The sequence below is a fragment of the Dromiciops gliroides genome, chromosome 2, assembly GCF_019393635.1.
Source record: "Dromiciops gliroides isolate mDroGli1 chromosome 2, mDroGli1.pri, whole genome shotgun sequence".
Lineage (NCBI taxonomy): Eukaryota > Metazoa > Chordata > Mammalia > Microbiotheria > Microbiotheriidae > Dromiciops > Dromiciops gliroides.
In genome coordinates this window covers 193,091,232-193,109,996 of record NC_057862.1, presented here as the reverse complement: position 1 = coordinate 193,109,996, position 18,765 = coordinate 193,091,232, and the positions used below count along the sequence as shown (strand labels likewise).

At 44.3% G+C, this 18,765-nt stretch overlaps 1 protein-coding gene across 1 annotated transcript in view; it reads left to right on the top strand.

The window, feature by feature from the left end:
- Positions 1-18,765, top strand: part of PLA2G4D (phospholipase A2 group IVD) — a 41,352-nt gene that overhangs the window by 8,228 nt on the left and 14,359 nt on the right. Inside the window, exons 2-12 of the mRNA XM_043980563.1 lie at positions 4,485-4,557; positions 6,469-6,605; positions 8,343-8,474; positions 9,300-9,340; positions 10,334-10,376; positions 12,070-12,133; positions 14,630-14,766; positions 15,554-15,664; positions 15,895-15,932; positions 16,139-16,274; positions 18,444-18,580. Of these exons, the coding sequence (XP_043836498.1) occupies positions 4,485-4,557; positions 6,469-6,605; positions 8,343-8,474; positions 9,300-9,340; positions 10,334-10,376; positions 12,070-12,133; positions 14,630-14,766; positions 15,554-15,664; positions 15,895-15,932; positions 16,139-16,274; positions 18,444-18,580 (1,049 nt within the window). The remainder of the gene's footprint in view (positions 1-4,484; positions 4,558-6,468; positions 6,606-8,342; positions 8,475-9,299; positions 9,341-10,333; positions 10,377-12,069; positions 12,134-14,629; positions 14,767-15,553; positions 15,665-15,894; positions 15,933-16,138; positions 16,275-18,443; positions 18,581-18,765) is intronic.

Genomic DNA, 18,765 nt, shown 5'->3' with positions numbered 1-18,765 from the left:
ATATGTATATATAAATGTATCTTTTGGGGGCAGCTGGGTGGCGCAGTGGATAAAGCACTGGCCTTGGATTCAGGAGGACCTGAGTTCAAATCCAGCCTTGGACACTATGTGACTCTTGGCAAGTAACCCTCTTTGCCCCGCCCCTCAAAATGTATCTATCAATATCATATATATCTTTATTTTAGTTCAACTCTCTCTCCCCCATCCCTCATTTTAGATGTGAGGAAATGGAGGCCCATGGAAATGAATGGAATTGTCTGACATAAAACAGGTAGTAAATGAGAGAACTGGGGTTTGAACCCATAATCTGGGATTGTAAATCCAGTCTTCTTTTTATGGTGCCATGATGCTCTCCAACTATACCAGCACTAGGATTAATAACAGCTGCACTAAAATAGTAGAGATCTGGTCTTGGAACCAGGAAAACATGGTTCAAGTCCCATTCCTGATGCATAATAATGGTGAGCAAGATACTGGGCAAGTCAATTAATCACTCAGTACTCTCTGTCCTGATTGGACAGTCATTTTTCAGTTGTGTCTGACTCTTCATGATCCCTTTTGGGGTTTTCTTGACAAAGATACTGGAGCAGTTTTGCCATTTCCTTCTTTAGCTCCTTTTACAGATGAGGAAACTGAGGCAAACAGGGTGAAGTGACTTGCTTAGTGTCACGCAGCTAGTAAGTGTCTGAGGCCAGATTTGAACTTAGGAAGATGAGTGCTCCTGACTCTAGGACCAGCACTTTATCTGCTGCACTACCTAATTGCCCTACTCAGTGCTCTAGGGCAGGGCTTCTTAAACTTTTTCCACTCAAGACCCCTTTTTGCCTGAGAAATTTATACACAACCTCGAGTATAGAGAGATATAAAATAGGTATTCATAACCTTTTGCTGTTACCAAACTTTTCATGACCCTCAAATTCAGTTACTTGACCCCATATGGGATTTCGACCCTAAGTTTAAGAAGGAACTTCATAAGAGTATCAATGACAGAGCAGTGTCCTTTAGGTTGGTAGGGAGAGTTCCTCCTCTAGACTTTCCAATAAAATCCCAGGTCCAGTCAAAAACAATACATTTCTATAATGCCTTAAGGTTTCCAAGTACTTTCTTCACAATAAGGGGAAGAGAATAAACATTGATATTGTGCCTACTATGTGCTGGGCACTGATCTAAGTACTTTACAAATGTTCTCTCATTTGATTCCCATTTTACTGCTTGAAGAAACTGAGGCAGACAGAGGTGAAATGACTTGCCCATGGTCACATGGTTAGTAAGTATCTGAGGTGGGATTTGAACACAGGTCTTGTAATTCCAACACAGGTCTTGTGATTCCAACACAGGTCTTGTGATTGGACTCTATAACACCTAGATTCTCAAGGAATATGTGTATGTTGAACAAGATTCGAGAACAAAGAAGAAAATATGGTGGCAGAGCCAGAAAGCTCAAATCTACTGACATTCCAGTGGCTACCACAGGGGAAGCAATTTTAGACTTGTAAGGCTTCTTGAAGGTTTTACTTGACTTCTATAGTGTTATGATTACTAAGGTATATTTTTAGTTAAATGAGCTAGCCTGACCATCATAGATAGTATTGCATTTCTGGAAAATTCCACAATGACTTCCTTTAGACATTTCCTAGCCCCTAGACTGGTTTGGGCTGTGAGTGGAGGTGTCTTGGTGATTTCATCCAGCTCCTTCCTGCTGGGCTGGGATGATGGGATGATGGGATGCCCCAAATCCAGAAGAGCAGCTGGAAAATCAGGGAGGAACTGGTTCTGCAGTGGGTTATACAGGATGTCTGCTCTGCCCAACTTGGCCAGAAAATGGGCTCAATCTCTTCATTCCCACTTCACTAGATCATGGCTTACCAGTAGTTCTATCCATGGTCTCTCCTCTCCGAATAACCAAATATGCCTAGAGGAACCAGGCAGGGTAGGGTGGTAGTGATGGTAGGGTCAGGCAGAGATATAGCTTCAGAAATAAATCTTTGTAAGGAAATGACAGCAGTCTGAGGCAGAACAGAAATAGAGAATCAAGAGAGCCTATCAGAGTCAAGCAGCCCCAACATGCAATGTAGAGTTAGGAAGGAGCAGCAAGAGGAGACTCCACGTTGTCCCAACATTCCAAAAGAGGCAGTTGGCTGCACAGAAGGAGAGGGGGGTGGGGAACCCTGTAGAGTCCCAGTAGGGGGCTATCAGGTTGGACTATTGCTGACGAGGAGCAGTTGTCTGAATGGAGTTGGTCTCCCCAAGTGACCCTGGGTCCTCCCAATCTTTTCCTCCTCCTCACCACGTTGTCTCATCTCTAAAAGGGGTTGGACTTTTCTGGTCCTGTACTGATCAGTGTGGTCAGCACCTCTGACTAAGAACTCCACTGAGCCAGCGTTTTTCACCTCATTTTCCTTAATGAGTTTTTATTCCCAACCTCTTCCTGATGAATTTGGCTTTGAGAATCCATGAGGCTGGGAGGGGATCAGATGGAGTATTTTTTGGAACCAAGAAAGCCGGGCCAGTTACCCTTCGGTTGAGGGCTCATCAATGGGAAATGTTGTTCAGTGCCTTTCTGGATCATTAATCACCACAAATTGAGGAAGGAGCCTACCTCATTCCGGTGTTTGAGTGTCCACCCTCGATGGAGCAGGAAGCTGGCTGGCCTGGCAGGGATGCTCCCTGCCCCACATCTTCCTGATGCTACCAGCCAGAGGCTCTCCTAGATATTGATCTAGGAGCCACACTCGGAGCCTCTTCTGTTGTGCTTGCAGCGGGAAGGGAGGGTGAAATGTGCCCAGGGAGGGGTGGAGATAGCAGCAGCTGCAGGGTGGATGGCTTGTGCTGGGACGACAGTCTTGTCTGGGCATAGACCTCTGAGGGAGAAGGAGAGTAGTAGTAGGTGAGGAGAAAGGCGGACACATTTGGAACGCAGGTTAATAAGGACGCAGAACACAAGGAAGTGGCTTAAGCAGGTGTGAGGATCTGAGTACAGAGAGAAGAGCAACAATAGTTGATGGGAAGAGAGTGTGTGTTAGGCAGTTAGGTGATGTGGTGGATAGATTGCCAGACATGAATTAAAATCTGTGTGACCTTGGGCAAGTCACTTAACTTCTCTCTGAGCCCAAGTTTCCTCATTGCTAAGATGGGGATGGTAATAGCACCTACCTCACAAGGTGGCTGGTTGTGAGGATCAAATTGGGTGACGCGTAAAATGCTTTGCAAATCTTAAGGCATTCTGTCTTTCCTTTCAATCATTTTGTTAGTTGGGCCTGACTCTTTGTGACCCCATTTGGGGTTTTCTTGACAAAGATAGTGGATTGGTTTGCTATTTCCTTTTCCAGTGTGTCCCCAATTTGCAGATGAGGAACTAAGGAACTCAGGTCTTCCTGACTCCAGACTCCAGGCTCTTATCCCTAGCTGCCCAAAACATTTAAGTGGCTACTATGTATCAAGCCCTCTGTTAAGTGGTGGGGATACAAAAATAGACAAAAGACAGTTCCTGTCCTCAAGGAGCTTACAATCTTAGGGGAGAGACAAGATGCAAACAAATATATGTAAAAATGAGCTATAAACAGATCAGATAGGGAATAATTAAGAGTGAGAAGGCACTAGAATTAAGAAGGGCTGGGGGCAGCTAGGTGGCACAGTGGATAAAGCACCGGCCCTGGATTCAGGAGGACCTGAGTTCAAATCCCGTCTCAGACACTTGACACTTACTAGCTATGTGACCCTGGGCAAGTCACTTAGCCCTCACTTCCCTGCCAAAAAAAAAAAAAAAAAAAAGAGGGCTGGAAAAGGCTTTCTGTAAAAAAGATGGGTTTTTAGTTGGGACTTAAAAGGATCCAGGAAAGTCAGTGGGCAGAGTTGAAGAGGAGGAGCATCCCAGGCACCAGAGATAGTATGAGGAAATGCATGAAGGGGGTGGGATTTGATCACCTCTTTTACCTCCTCCATCTCTCAACTCATGTTCTTAAGAAACAAAGGAACTTATCTCTCTAAGAGATGGAAGGGATCTCAGACTCCTCGTTTTATAGATGAAGAAACTGAAGCCCAGGGTTATGACCCGCCCAGGGTTAGAGCTCAGGGCCTCTGCCTCCAGAACCAATGCTCATTCCTCTTTATTGTGCTAACTCCTGGTGGTTACTATAAAGCTCTCCCCAGCGACTCTGCGATTCAGTTCTCATCACCACTAGCTCCTCCCTCAAGGACCCCCATCCTATAGTTGGGGAAACTGAGGCAGGCAGAGGTTAAGTGACTTGCCTAGGGTCGCATTGTTCATAAGTGTCTGAAGTCATATTAGAACTCAGGCCCAGTGCTCCATCCACCAAGCTACCTCAGAGGCTTCAGGATGTAAGTCTCAGGAGATCTCTCAGACCTGGAGCTGCGGCGACAATTCTGCACCCACGAGGACTCCACAGAGAGCAGTGTTTCCTGGCGATCTCTACAGCTTGCTTGGCTTGGTTTTGCTTCACTTGTTCACGTTGTTTCCCCTTCAGGGTGAAGTCTCTACCTGCTTCCAGCTTTCTGTGAAGATCCTGGAAGCCAGAAACTTGCCCCAGACTGACTTATGTGAGTAGCTCACCTCCTGGTTCCCAAGGAGGGATAGTCCTGTGCTAGTCTGGCCTGCCCACAATTCATGGACAGGATCTAGCAGGACATCTCTGTTATTTTTCCCCTTCAGATACCTTCATTTTCCTTAATTTTTATTATCTTTTGTTCATCACCTTCATTTCTGACTGTATATCTCTTTCCTCCCCTATCCAACAAGCCATCTGTTGTCAATCAACAAGCATTTATTAAGAGCTTACTATATTCCAGGTTCAAGGACAGCTAGGTGGTGCCAGTGGGTGGAGCACTGGGCTTGGAATCAGGAGGCCCTGAGTTCAAATCCAGTCTCAGACACTTTCTAGTTTTGTGACCCTGGGCAAGTCACTTAATCCTGTTTACTTCAGTTTCTTCATCTGTTCAGTGAGCTGGAGAAGGAAACGGCAAACCACTTCAATATCTTTGCCAAGAAAACCCCAAATGGGGTAATGAAGAACAACAACATGTTCCAAACCCCGTGCTGAGCATGAGGGTGGAGGTGAATGTGGAGGTTACAAAGAAAGACAAAAACATGTGCCCTGCCCTCAAAGAGCCCACATTAAGGATAAGAGAAGTGGGGCAGGGAATGGTTCAGCAAAACTAACTATGGGCAGCTAGGTGGTACAGTGGATAAAGCACCAGTCCTGGATTCAGAAGGACCTGAGTTCAAATCCAGCCTTAGACACTTGGCACTTACTAGCTGTGTGACCCTGGGCAAGTCACTTAACCCTCATTGCCCTGCAAAAAAAAAAACAAAACCCCAAAACAAAACTAACCAACACATCAACTGAGTCAAACAATATACACAGTGTTCCACACCCATAGTTCACCATCTCTTCTGTGAAGGGAGGGAGGTGCATTTTCTTTTCCCTTTAGAGACAAACTTGCATCTAAGGGACTTCAAGGATTTGTGATTTCACCAGTATGGATGCTCTTTCCATAGATTCAGGTTATGGTCCTTTTTTGTCTCAGCTGACAGTCTTTGTGAGGCACTGCCAATGAAAAAAGTTTCTCTTCCTAAGCCAGTCTGGCAATGCATTCCTCTGATGGCTCCCAAGTTGGGGGTACTCTATTGTTGAGCATGCGCTCCGAGCCTTCCCCAATGGCTGGCAGCACTTCCTCTCTGCTGAGACAGCTTTTGGTTACCCATGCTCACTTCTACACCACGGTGAAGCTTCACAATAAGGCTAAGCTTTCCAAAGAACAATAGGCATCCCCATAAACTCAGAATTTATTCATTCAACAAACATTTTATTAAGTGCTAGATCGTAGGATTAAAGTTAGAAGTTACCCTGGGGTCATCTAGTCCGTTGCCTCACTTTACAGACAAGAAAAGTAAGACTCAGAGACTTGCAGTGACTTGCCCCAGGTCATTAAAGAATAGTCAGAATTTGAACCCTGATCCTTTGAACCCAAACTCATCACACTTTCCCTTTCTACCACATTGCCTCCCTTTTGCTAGGGGGAGAGAAGACACAAAGTTGAGGTTTCTGATTGGAGGGAGCTCCCAGTCTAGTGAGACTAACTCTGATAAGTAATGGGGTCTCAAAATGGAACCTGGTGACAGGCTGCCCTCAGGTCAATATGATATGGGCGCAGGTGGTGCAGCTAGGTGGCTCAGTAGATAGAGTGACATGCTTGGAGTCAGGAAGACATCTTCCTGAGTTCAAATCTGGCCTCAGATACTTACTAGCTATGTGACCCTGGGCAAGTCATTAACCCTGTTTGCCTCAGTTTCTTCATCTGTAAAACAAGCTGGAGAAGGAAATGGCAAACCACTTCAGTATCTTTGCCAAGAAAAACCCAAATGGGGTCACAAAGAGTCAGGCATGACTCAACAACAACAAACACCAAGAGCAACAAAACGTGACATCCTGTTCTCTCCCTTCCTGGCAGTAAGTGAGGCTGACCCATATGTGGTCCTACAGCTGCCAACAGCATCAAGTGCCACATTTAAGACCAAAGTTGTTTCCAATTCGAATCACCCCATTTGGAATGAGACCTTCAGCTTCCGGATCCAGAAGCAAGTCAAGGTAAAGACCAGACCCCAGAGGAAGGAAGTTGGCTTGTAGCTTTTTCTGGAAAGTGGCCGTACCTCCTCAACATCCTGCTGGGGTAGGGGATGGTAGGCCTTAATGTGGGGTGGAGGTGGAGGCTTCTCAGGGGTGGAGAAAATCTCTCTGTAACACTCTGCCAGAAAATTACACCCCTCCAAAGAGAGGAGACAATTGCGATCCATTTGTGTTTCTAATAACACTATCACATAATATTTGAGGGTTTTCAGAGTTTTACATATATTCCCTCACTTGATTCTCACAAAAAACCAATGAGATAAGTGCTACAGTTATTATTGTCCCATTTTCCAGATGAGCAAACTGAATCTGAGAGAGGCTGGGGGTCCATATGTGTATGTCTGTATTGTGTGTGTCTGTATGTTTCCACCTTTGCACATAGGATTATAATTAAAGGATCCACAGGGATCATTTAGTCCAACCCTTTCATTTTTATGGACTTCTGGGCTTGGTGTCCCCTGTCCTGGGGAAGTGGAAGCTATGGAATTATATAGGTTTCTCCAAAGAGACATTTATATAAGGTGTGTCTAGTGTGCCCAGGGATCCCCTTAATGTCTCAAAGGAGTTAGTTTTATGTGACTCATTTTTGTTTCTATTTTTTATGATTTGTTTCTATTTTTATGATTTTTTTTTTGTGGGGCAATGGGGGTTAAGTGACTTTCCCAGGGTCACACAGCTAGTAAGTATCAAGTGTCTGAGGCCTGATTTGAACTCAGGTACTCCTGAATCCAGGGTGGGTGCTTCATCTACTGTGCCATCTAGCCGCCCCCTTGTTTCTATTTTTAAAGTTTAGTTATTTTAAAATTAAAATCTTGTCTCATACACTTATTAGATGTGTGACCCTGGTCTAATCATTTAACCTCTTTGGCCTCAGTTTCCTCATCTATAAAATATAAGGGTGGGATTCAGTGTCTTCTAAGGTCCCTTCTGGCTCTAAACCCATGTTTGTAGAAGAATAAAGGGACCTCAGAGACCATCTAGTCCATCACACTCTTTTGTATGTGTGTGTGGGGGCAGTGGGGGTTAAGTGACTTGCCCAGGGTCACACAGCTAGCATCAAGTGTCTGAGGCCAAATTTGAACTCAGGTCCTCCCGAATCCAGGGCTGGTGCTTTATCCACTGCACCATCTAGCTGCCCCCCATCACCTTTTTACAAATAAGGAAACTGAGGCCCAGGGTTACGATGTGCTCAAGGTAAGAACTCAGGGCCTCTGACTCAAGAGCCAGTGCGCATTCTTATGCACTATGCTAACTGGAGATGCACTCTGTTAGCCCAAGAAGGGACTGAGCTGAGTCTAGGGATTCAGCCTCAAATTGACAAGCAGGATATCAATGTTATGTTCCCAGTCAGTTAAGCTGAGAAACTTGGGGTTCAAACTGATTGTTGCCACTACTGGACGTGGCTGACCCAGTGATTCTGCAAGGGAAGCCCTGTCCCTATCCTTGTATTTGGCCAAGGTCATCCAGCTAGGTATGTGTTGTGTGTGTTTGTATATATATCTATATATATATCTATATATATCTATATCACTATGCATAATCTATCCATCCATCCATCTATATATCCATCTATCATCAATATCTATATATAATCTATATGATATATTTATATATCATAGATATCTATATCTATATTTATATATCATCGATATCTATCTATCATCTACACCTCCCAAATATTTGCTGCTGGGTCTCCAGAATATCCTGGAGCTGAAAATCTACGATGCAGACTCAGTCACAGAAGATGATATCCTCTTCACTGTCTTTTTTGATACCATTGAAGTCAGCCCTGGGAAACCCACCCGAAAGACTTTCTCTCTGAATCCCCAGGTAAAGGGGCACTGGAATTCTTGGGCAAAGAGTTTCCAGAAGGGGAGGGGAAATTAGGCAATAGGATCATCTCTACTTTTCCCCATCTGCCACAAGGTAGAAGAACCTGTCCTGGGGAAGTGGAAGCTACAGAATTATGTAGGGTTTCTCCAAAGAGATGTTTATATAGGGTGTGTCTAGTGTGCTCAAGGATCCCCTTAATGTCTCAAAGGAGTTAGTGTTATGTGACTCATCTTTGTTTCAAAGTAAAATTTAGTTATTTTAAAAATGGTCTAATTTAAGTTTTGTTTATTTTTTAGTTTGGTGAATAAAGATAATTTCTTTTGTCTTTGAATTTAGAGGTAGTTGTGCCACAGTGGATAGAGAACTAACTTTAGAACTAGGGAAAACCAAGTCCAGGCCCTGCTTCTGAGACACACTGGCTGTATGACCCTGGGCAAGTCACTTATCATCTCAGTATTCTGGGAAACTCTCTAAGACTTAAATTAAAGAGAAGATGTCGACCCCTCTTGACAGAGGGAGTTTCCTCATTTGGGTTCACTCATTTGGGAGTTCCCTGTATCAATGAAATCACAAGTTTAGTCCCTGTCCCTATGACTGAATATTCAATAAATATTCACCTTAAATAAAAAAAAAATTCCCTTGGTGCACACCCTAATGTACATGCCAGTGGGTCCCTCCCATTGTCCTTTGCTTGGCACTATGGGACACCTGGCACATAGTTGTCACCTAAAGAATGTTTATTGATTGCTAGACAGGGGGTTGAGCATCCAGGGAGAGAGAAGGATGATTCCTTCATCTGTTCCTTTCTTCTTGGAATTTCAGGGACAGGAGGAGCTGGATGTGGAGTTCCAGATAGAGGAAATGTGAGTATTTGTGGAAAGTAAGTGGGGTGGAAAGTAATGCGTGTGTAACGGAACAGAGGACAAAGCCTATTTCTGATTGGGGTTCACCCAGGTCCTGTCCCGGGCTCTTCCAGCTTCCTGTTGGACATTCAAGGGTAATTTGTCCAGCAGAGGGCAGTGCTGACATCTGGATTTCCCCAAAGATCTCATTCCCTTGAAGTCCCTGGGTTATGACCCGCCTTTTAATTAAAAAAAAGTTTTTAAATTTAAATTTAAATTTTTAGTTATAATTTTATTTACATTTTAAATATGTATAAATATTTTATATTTATAACATAATGATATAATTATATTTATAATATAATAAAAAGTAAATTTTAAAATATTTTAAAATATTTTTATCTTTTAGGGGGAGATTAGGTGTTGTAGTGGATAGAGTCTTAGGAAGACCTAGGTTTAAATCCTCCCTCAGACACTTGCTATCTGTGAGGACTGGGCTGCTTTCAGCCTTGTTTTTCTCATCTTTAAAATGGGGGTAATAATAGAACCTACCTCAATAGGGGTGTTGTTAGGATGTAATGAGATAACATGTAAAAGTGCTTTTTAAGCCTTGCATTGCTGTATAAATGCTATCTAGCTATTATTTTGGGGGTGGGTAGGAGAATTGTTTCAAAACCACCTACTATTCACATATAACTCCCTCAGCATGTGCTCAAAATTGAGCCTTCCTAACATAGAACCCTGACAACCCCAGTAGCCCCCACTAAAGTTCAGTGAGACCCTATTGGGGTAGGAAGTCTGAGAGGAGCAGAGACTCATCCTACATGTTTTTAGCAGTGGGAAGTTTGTGTGTGTGTGTGTGTGTGTGTGTTGGGGGGTAGGGTTATAGCTAGGCTGGAACTCTGAGCTCCCTCAGTCTCTGGGAAATCTTTATCGCAGTCTAGGACAAGGAGGGTTTACTTTGCTCCCCATTGCCATTCCCTTGTCTCATTCTAAATGCTTTGATTTCCACAGATCCAATTCTCAAGAGAAGCTCATCACCAACAATGTCCTCGTGGTAACCAGATTTCACTAGGAAGAGGCTGGGGTTTGAGATGTCAGAATAAGGAGGCTGGATGGTCAGGGAAAGTCCTTGGGGCAGGAGAGTGAAATTGATTCCTTAAATATTCTTTATCTCATCCATCCCTTGGTCCCAGACAGGGCTTCAAAATGGCAGGGTCTGAGCAGGCCTATTTACCTGACACCAGGGGCATGCTGGTAAATATTTAACAACCATCTCTTTGGAGAAAAAAAATGTACCCCTTACATATGTTAAAGTTTAATCCGAATTATTAATACTTTCTTAGGTTTAGACAATCAACAAAATAAGAGCCAAGTATGATGTGCTGTGTTTGCCAATTTCTTAGGTGTAGATGGTCACAACAAAAGTGTGAAAGTCAAGTTTTTTGCATACCCCTGCTTGGCACTAGCCCTTGGGGCAGGGATGGAGGGAGGAGATTGAGACACTTAGAGACACTGTGAGAATTGCAGGAAATCTAGCTGAGAATTCCAAGTGGCTTCCAGGTTTCTACATTTCTTGATTAAGCTTAGGTTCATATATAGTTTAATGGGAAAGGATCTCAAGAGATGAGCTTACTTAGCCCTCTTCCTTCAGGAATGTAACATCATGGAATCACAGAACAATTTATCCTCATCTTGCAATTGAGCCAACTGAGGCCCAGAGAAGTTTCGGTTACTTACTAACCTACTGTACTTCCATTCTTTTTTTCTTATTGTTAGAAAGATTTAAATTTCTTTTATTTTATTCCCCACCCCCCCATTACATGTTGTTGTTTTTTTGAAGGGCAATGAGGGTTAAGTGACTTGCCCAGGGTCACACAGCTAGTGTCAAGTGTCTGAGGTCAAATTTGAACTCAGTTCCTCCTGAATCTAGGGCTGGTGCTTTATCTACTGCACCACCTAGCTGCCCCAATTATATGGTTTTTTAAAAAATATATATTTTTTATTCTTTTTTTCCAATTACATATTAAAACAAATTTTTAACATTTGTTTTTAAAGTTTTGAGTTCCAAAGCCTATTGTACTTCCATTCTGAGGAACTTGGGGTTTGGGGTGGGGTAACCTAACTCCCCTCTATGCCTGTTTGGAGTTAGGGCAGGAAACAGGACAGACCGAGAGGAAAGGTTCAGTCCTGAGACATGGCTACCAGGTGGGAGTGTGATTCCATCTACGGCTGCTTTGGGAAATGTCTGCCTGAGAGCTGGCCGTGAATGGTCTAGATGTTCTTTTTTTTTTTTTTTTTTTTTTTTTTTTTTTTTTTTGCAGGGCAATGAGGGTTAAGTGACTTGCCCAGGGTCACACAGCTAGTAAGTGTCAAGTGTCTGAGGCCGGATTTGAACTCAGGTACTCCTGAATCCAGGGCCGGTGCTTTACCACTGCGCCATCTAGCTGCCCCCGGTCTAGATGTTCTAAAAGACGACTCAGATCTTGGAGAGTCAAACAAAACAATTCCCTTGGGGTCTGGAATACTGAGGTCAGGAATCTAGAAGCAGCTTCTGGGTCTTTTATCCTTCAGATCTTGAGGAGACTTTGGAGATTATCGCACAAGGCTCACTTTCCTTCACATTTTCATTTTCATAGCCTGGATTTGGGGCAGGGAGGGAAGGTACATAGACTTTAGAATTGAATGATGGGAAGAACCACACGTGGTACCCCACCGTTCCTTCTCTCATGTTACATTATCTGTTCTAGGCTCGGGAGCTGTCCTGCCTGATGGTGCAGGTGGACAAGACGGGGAGCACGGCAGCGGTCACAGGTGAGCCCCAAGTCATGGCCAGAACCCACCCCAGAACATGGCAAGTGATAGTCCTGCCATCTTCCACCTTATTTGGAATATTGAATTCAAGTTGGGGCACCAAATTTTAAGGAGGCCACTGATAAGCTCAATTATACCCTGAGGAGAGTGACCTGGAATCAATCAGCCAATAAACATTTATTAAGAACCTACTATGTGTGGGGCAGCTAGGTGGCACAGTGGATAGAGCACCGGCCCTGGATTCAGGAGGACCTGAGTTCAAATCTGGCCTCAGACACTTGGCACTTACTAGCTGTGTGACCCTAGGCAAGTCACTTAACCCTAATTGCCTCACAAAAAACAAACAAAAAAAGAAACTACTATGTGGGGGCAGCTAGGTGGTGCAGTGGATAAAGCACCAGCCCTGTATTCAGGAGGACCTGATTTTAAATCTGGCCTCAGACACTTGACACTTACTAGCTGTGTGACCCTGGGCAAGTCACTTAACCCTCATTGCCCTGCTCCCCACAAAAAGAGCCTACTATGTGCCAGACGCTGTGTTAAGCACCGGGTAATCCAAAGAAGGCAAAAGACAGTCTCTGCTCTCAAGTAGCTCACAGTCTAATGGGAGAGACAACATATAAACAACTATATACAAACAACAGAGGGAAGGTTTAGAATTAAGAGGATTTGGGGAAGACTTCCTATAGAAAGTGGGGTTTTGGCTGGTACTTGAAGTAGACCAGAGAAGCCAGCAGGTGGAGGTGAGGAAGGAGAGTGTTCTGGGAATGAGGGACATGTGACATGAGTGGAAATGACAGCTGGGAGAAGGATTGTTTTGTTCATGTAACAGCAAGGAGGCAGGTGTTACTGGATCAAAAGTGTGTGTGTGTGTGTGTGTGTGTGTGTGTGTGTGAGGTGTAAGGTATAAGAAGCCCAGAAATGGGGAGGGAGAGTACCCAGGGGGATGTCAATCATTGTGTATAGAGTTTGGTTGAAATGTTTAGCCTGGAGAAGAGAGTTATTTGGGGGACACAATAGATATTGTCACATATGGGAAGGGCTGTCTTGTCAAAGAGGAATGTGATTTGTTTCTTCTTGGCCCCAGAGGCCAAGAAGAAGGTGCAGAGAGGCAATTTTTGGCTTGTTATAATTAAAAGCTCCCTAATACTTAGAGCTGCCCCCAAATGGAATGGGTTACGTTGGTAGTGTGTTACCCCTCACTTAGAAGTCTTCAAAGGCTAGATAAACACTGGATGACTATTAGCGAGAATTTCTGACTATATCTAAGTTGGACCAGATGGTTCATTTGTTCATCCATCTGTCTGTCCATCCATCTACCCATCAAACACTTAGCAGTAGGATATTTAGATCTGGGAGGGACCTTAGAGGTAATCTTTTCCAACTTCCTCAGTGAGGGGACACACTGGAGAAGGAAATGGCAAGCCATTCCAGTATCTTTGCTGAAAAAACTCCATGGACAAGTCGATGGAGTCATGAAGAGTTGGATGGGACTGAAATAACTGAACAACAGTAACAGTACAATATAAAAATTATATACACAATAATACAATAAATAGATATACAATATACCTTGCATATAATAAATATATACAATGTACCTCGTATGTAATATGTACATCTGTAGTATACTGTATATAATACATACAGTAAATTATCATATATGCAATAAAAACAGTCATTTCTTGGGGGAGAGAAGTTGAGCTGACCCTCGAGGGAAGCTAGGGATTGTAAGAGGCAGGGGTAAAGGAAGAATCCATTCCAAGAATAGGAAACCATCTATGTACCGGCATAGCCAGAGGGGTTTGTATTCTCCCTGCAGGCGACAGGGAGCCATTGTACTTCTGGCAGGAGAGTAAGATGGTCAGATCTGTGCTTTAGGAATATCATTGGTCTCTGAGGTTCCTTCTTCCAACTCTGAGATTCTGTGAGTCTGGGATCCTGGAGACACAGGGACTGCCTGGCCTGGGGACAAGGAACATTGCTTGGGTGGGCTCTGTGTTGGGATAGGTTTCCTAGTCCTAGTCTCACTCACCCTCCACAGCATTAAAGGGGGTGGTAACACAGCTTCTCTAGGCAGGGAAGTCTCTGGGACTCTGAAGGAGAGAATGAAGGCCTTGAGACAACACTGTGGTTGTTTGGTTATTCAGCTGTGTCTGACTCTTTGTGACCTCATGGGGTTTTCTTGGCAAAGATACTGGAGTGGTTTGCTATTTCCTTCTTCAGTGTGTCCCCATTTTACAGATAAGGAACAGAAACAAATAGGGGTTAAGTGACTTGCCCAGGGTCATGCAGCTAATATGTGTCTGAGCAGCATTTGAACTCAGGTCCTCCTGACCCCAAGACCAATGCTCTAACCACTGTACCATCTAGCTGACCTTTATAAAGCAGTTTAATGACAATGGAAATGATATTATCTAAATAGTCCCTTACGGTTTTACAAAGCACCTTATTCAAGGTACACAATCTCTGAAGTTCCCCACCTTCTTTTCTCAGAGGAGGATGAGCTGGAGCTGACAGTGAAGGGATCCTATGAGGACACTCAGATCTCCACTTTGGGCTCTGGAATGGACGACTCCTTCCTCTTCCACTACATAACAGCTCAAGAGGCAGAGATGAGGGGTTGTCTGAAGGTAGGTCTTAGTCGCTTGGGATATCTACCCTGCCTCTAACACGTAATCTTTTAGGAGGCATAGGGGATAGAGGGCTGGACTTGTAGTCAGGAAAACCTGGGTTGGAATCCTTCCCTCAGACACATACTAGTTACATGGCCTCAGATTTTTTCATTTATAAATAATAACTAGAATGTATATAGTGCTTATGGTTTACAAAATGCTGTACATATAGTACATATAAGAACCCTGAGAGGTGGGTTCTATTATTATTCTCATTTTATAGATTAGGAAGATGAGGCGTAGAGAGGTTAAGTAACTTGCCCAGGGTCATGTAGCTAGTGTCTGAGGTAGGATTTAAACTAAGGCCTTCCTAACTCTTAAGTTTGGTGGGCTATGCATGACTAAGGTCTCTTCCTGTTCTAAATCTATGATTCTCTGATCTCTCTTGCCCTCACATTGCTAAGGGATAGTCTGAGTTTGTCTTTCCATTGGCTGGTGGGAGTGGAAGCTGTTCCTCGGAAATGACTAAGGGGATGGAGATACCTACTGGTCCTGCCTGAATGGGGGTTGAGGAGACCCCCTTAGAAATCTGGCATAGGGGCAGCTAGGTGGCACAGTGGCTAAAACACCGACCCTGGATTCAGAAGGACCTGAGTTCAAATCTGATCTCAGACTCTTGACACTTACTAGCTGTGTGACCCTGGGCAAGTCACTTAACCCTCATTGCCCCCCCCCAAAAGAAATCTGGCATAGATGGGATCTTGTCTCCTCTTGGCAACTGCTGAAAGGGCCCTTTTCTTCACAGAGCCTCGCAGTTGATGGAGGGAGTGAGGGCATCCCTGACGAGAACCTCACTGTACCCCTGAATTCCCTGACTATGGGGGAGGAGGTGGAAGTCAACGTTCCTGCCCCAGATGTAAGTAGTTTCCTGGATGTGATTCTCTTGCCAGCTGCCAGTTCCTGGGGTAGTTGTGGCAAGACTGGTACTATGAGGATGTGGAGGGAAGGGGAAAGGATGGATCCTGGGCTTTTGGCTCCAAGAGAAGTGAAATCACTGGAGCATGCTTACAGTGCCCCGGGCAGGGGGGTGGGGTGGTTCATGGGGTGATTTTTATGTATGAGCAACGTTCTCCCCCTTGTATATAGGCCACAGCATTGAGGTTGAAGCTCAAAGCCAATTCTTGGTAAGAAACCACTTTTGGGGTCTGTAGAGGCCAGTGCAGGAGGTGGGGAAGGGGCTGTGGGGATCAGACAATGAGGAGTGGGAGGAGCACTATGGGAGGGAATGGTCAGCGGGAGGATGGACACATGGGCTCCCCTCAGTAGGGGCTCTGGGGGGCCCTGGATCTCCAAGTGGCCCCATGATCTACCTTCTCCTCTCCATCCCCAGCTCTGAGGAGGGGACTGTTCGTCTGGGCTTCGGACTGTGTGACGAGGAACAAGTGTTTCTGAAGAAGAGGAAGCAGGTGGTGGCCAAGGCCCTGAAACGGGTTCTGCAGCTGGAGCGTGAGCTGCAGGAGGATGAGGTTTGAGGGATGGACTGGGCAGGGTTTGGTAAGGGGCTTCTCCTATCATCCCAAGCTCTGGGGGTAGGAGGTTCCCAGTAGGGGACAGAAAACCTGGGCTCAAATTTTGGCTCTGCTCTCAGGATCGTGGGAGCCTGGATTTAAAAGTGGGAAGGGCTTTTCGAGGTCATCGAATCCAACCCCCTCATTTTATAGATCAATCAGTTAATCTGTCCATCAGTCAAAAGGCTTTCATGAAATGCCCAATACCTGCCAGGCATCGTGCTACCTTCCGGAGATGCAAAGACAAAAATGAGCACCGGCCCTGGATTCAGGAGGACCTGAGTTCAAATCTGGCCTCAGACACTTGACACTTACTAGCTGTGTGACCCTGGACAAGTCACTTAACCCTCATTGCTGTGCAAAAAAAAAAAAGTAACAAAACTGGAATTAAAAAAAAAAGACAAAAATGAGTCCCTGTTCTCAAGCAATTTTCATTCTACCAGATTTTTATACTCTCTCATTTTCTCAATTCATTCTGACAATGTGTCTGAGATATGCACATGCACATATGTATAGATGCATACATATATGTATACACAAATATGTCATATGTAATATATGTATAAGATATCTGTACACCTATGTATATATAACATATACACATATATCAGGTATTCCTTCCATTTGACAGATGGAGAAATTGAGGCAAAGGAAAGTGTCAGGGTCATGTTTTAACCCCAAATCTTGACTCTTTCCATTCCACTCCATGGTCTCTTTCCTACAAAGTAAAATGGGAACTCCAGGGATTTTGTTTCTTAATTTCTGGACTAACTGCCCTCACCCCCTAGGGATGTATGTGTAAAACAAAACAAAAACAAAAACAAAAAACCCACGAGAAACAACAATGTATGCATAAAAGGAAGCCAAAATATATACAAAATAATTTGGTGGATGGAGCACCAGCACCTGGATATGGGGGGTCCAGTTAAGGAAACTGAGATTCAAAGAAATTGTTTTTGTATTAACATTTTAATTTTTATTTATTTTTTTGTATTGACATTTTTAAAATTAATGAGCATTAAAAAAATTAATGAGCATTTATTTTCTTTCCCTCCTACCTCCCCCCAACCCCTACTGAGAGAAAACACACCCACACACACCCACACACACCCACACACACATACTCACACACCCACTCGTGCGCGTGCACACACGCACACACACGCACACACACATTCTCCTTGGAATAACTACACATAGTCAAGCAAAACAAACTTCCACACGGGCCATTTAAAAAAATGTATGTCTCATTGTGCATCTAGCACATGAATGTAATATTATTGTGATATGAGAAATGACCAAAGGGACCCTTTCAGAGGAACCTGGGAGCATTTATATGAACTGACACAGACCCAGAGAAGTGAAAAGGCCCAGTTTAAGGTCATACAGGGTAGGCAGCAGAGCTGAGGATTGAACCCACATCCTCTGACTCTGGTTCCAGTAGACTTTCAGATGGGCCTCACTTAGTTCTTCTATGACTGTGGGCGAATGCCTTTGGGCCTCAGTTTCTTCACTGGCAATGTGTGAAATGGATGTGATCACCTCTAAGGTCTCTTCCAGATCAAAAATCTGATGGCCACCACCAGAGCTGCCTCTCCGGCTGATTTTTTAATCTTTGTGTCAAATGACGTCATTTCCTTAGACAGAGGGCTAAGCTATAATTGAAAGAAAGATCCTAAGGTTAGGACCCGAGATACCTAGATTCTATTCCTAATTCTGTTAGGCAGAGCAACTCCTAAGCAGGAAGAGGAAGCCAATCCCTATGGAACGATCAAGTGACCAATAAGATTTTCCTTTGCCTCTAGTGATTCTCTGAGATTCTCTGACTTTCATATGTGTGGTATGGTGGAAAGAAAACTGGCTTTGGAGTCAGAGGATCTGGGTTCAAATCCTGCCTGATGCTTTAATACTTGTGTGGCCTTGGACCACTTAAATCTTCTTCTGCCTTAGTTTCTTCATATGAAAATGAGGGGATTGGCCTCTGAGAGGCTAGCTCTGCATTTATGATCTCATGATCTGGGTTCAAATACCACCTCTGATACTTAACCACCTGTGTGACCTTGGGCAAATCACCTAGTCTCCCTCAGTTTCTGACTGTATTGTGTCTTTTCTCAATGGTGGTCACAGGTTCCAGTCATCGGGGTCATGGCCATCGGTGGAGGGGCTCGGGCAATGACGTCTCTGTATGGCCATCTCTCTGCCCTCAAGAAACTGGACCTCCTGGACTGTGTAACCTACATAAGTGGAACTTCAGGATCTACCTGGTGAGGTCCCAGCAGGGAAACTGGGGAGCCACATGTAGAAGGGTAGCATGGGATATGAAAAAAGTAATGGCAGGCCCAAGGGATGGCCTGGGGCCTAGATGGAGTAAGGTACAAATAGAGTGATCTGAAGGATGGACACTGGAGGGGAAAACCCCCAAATTCTCACCCCCAAATATCTCTCTGTT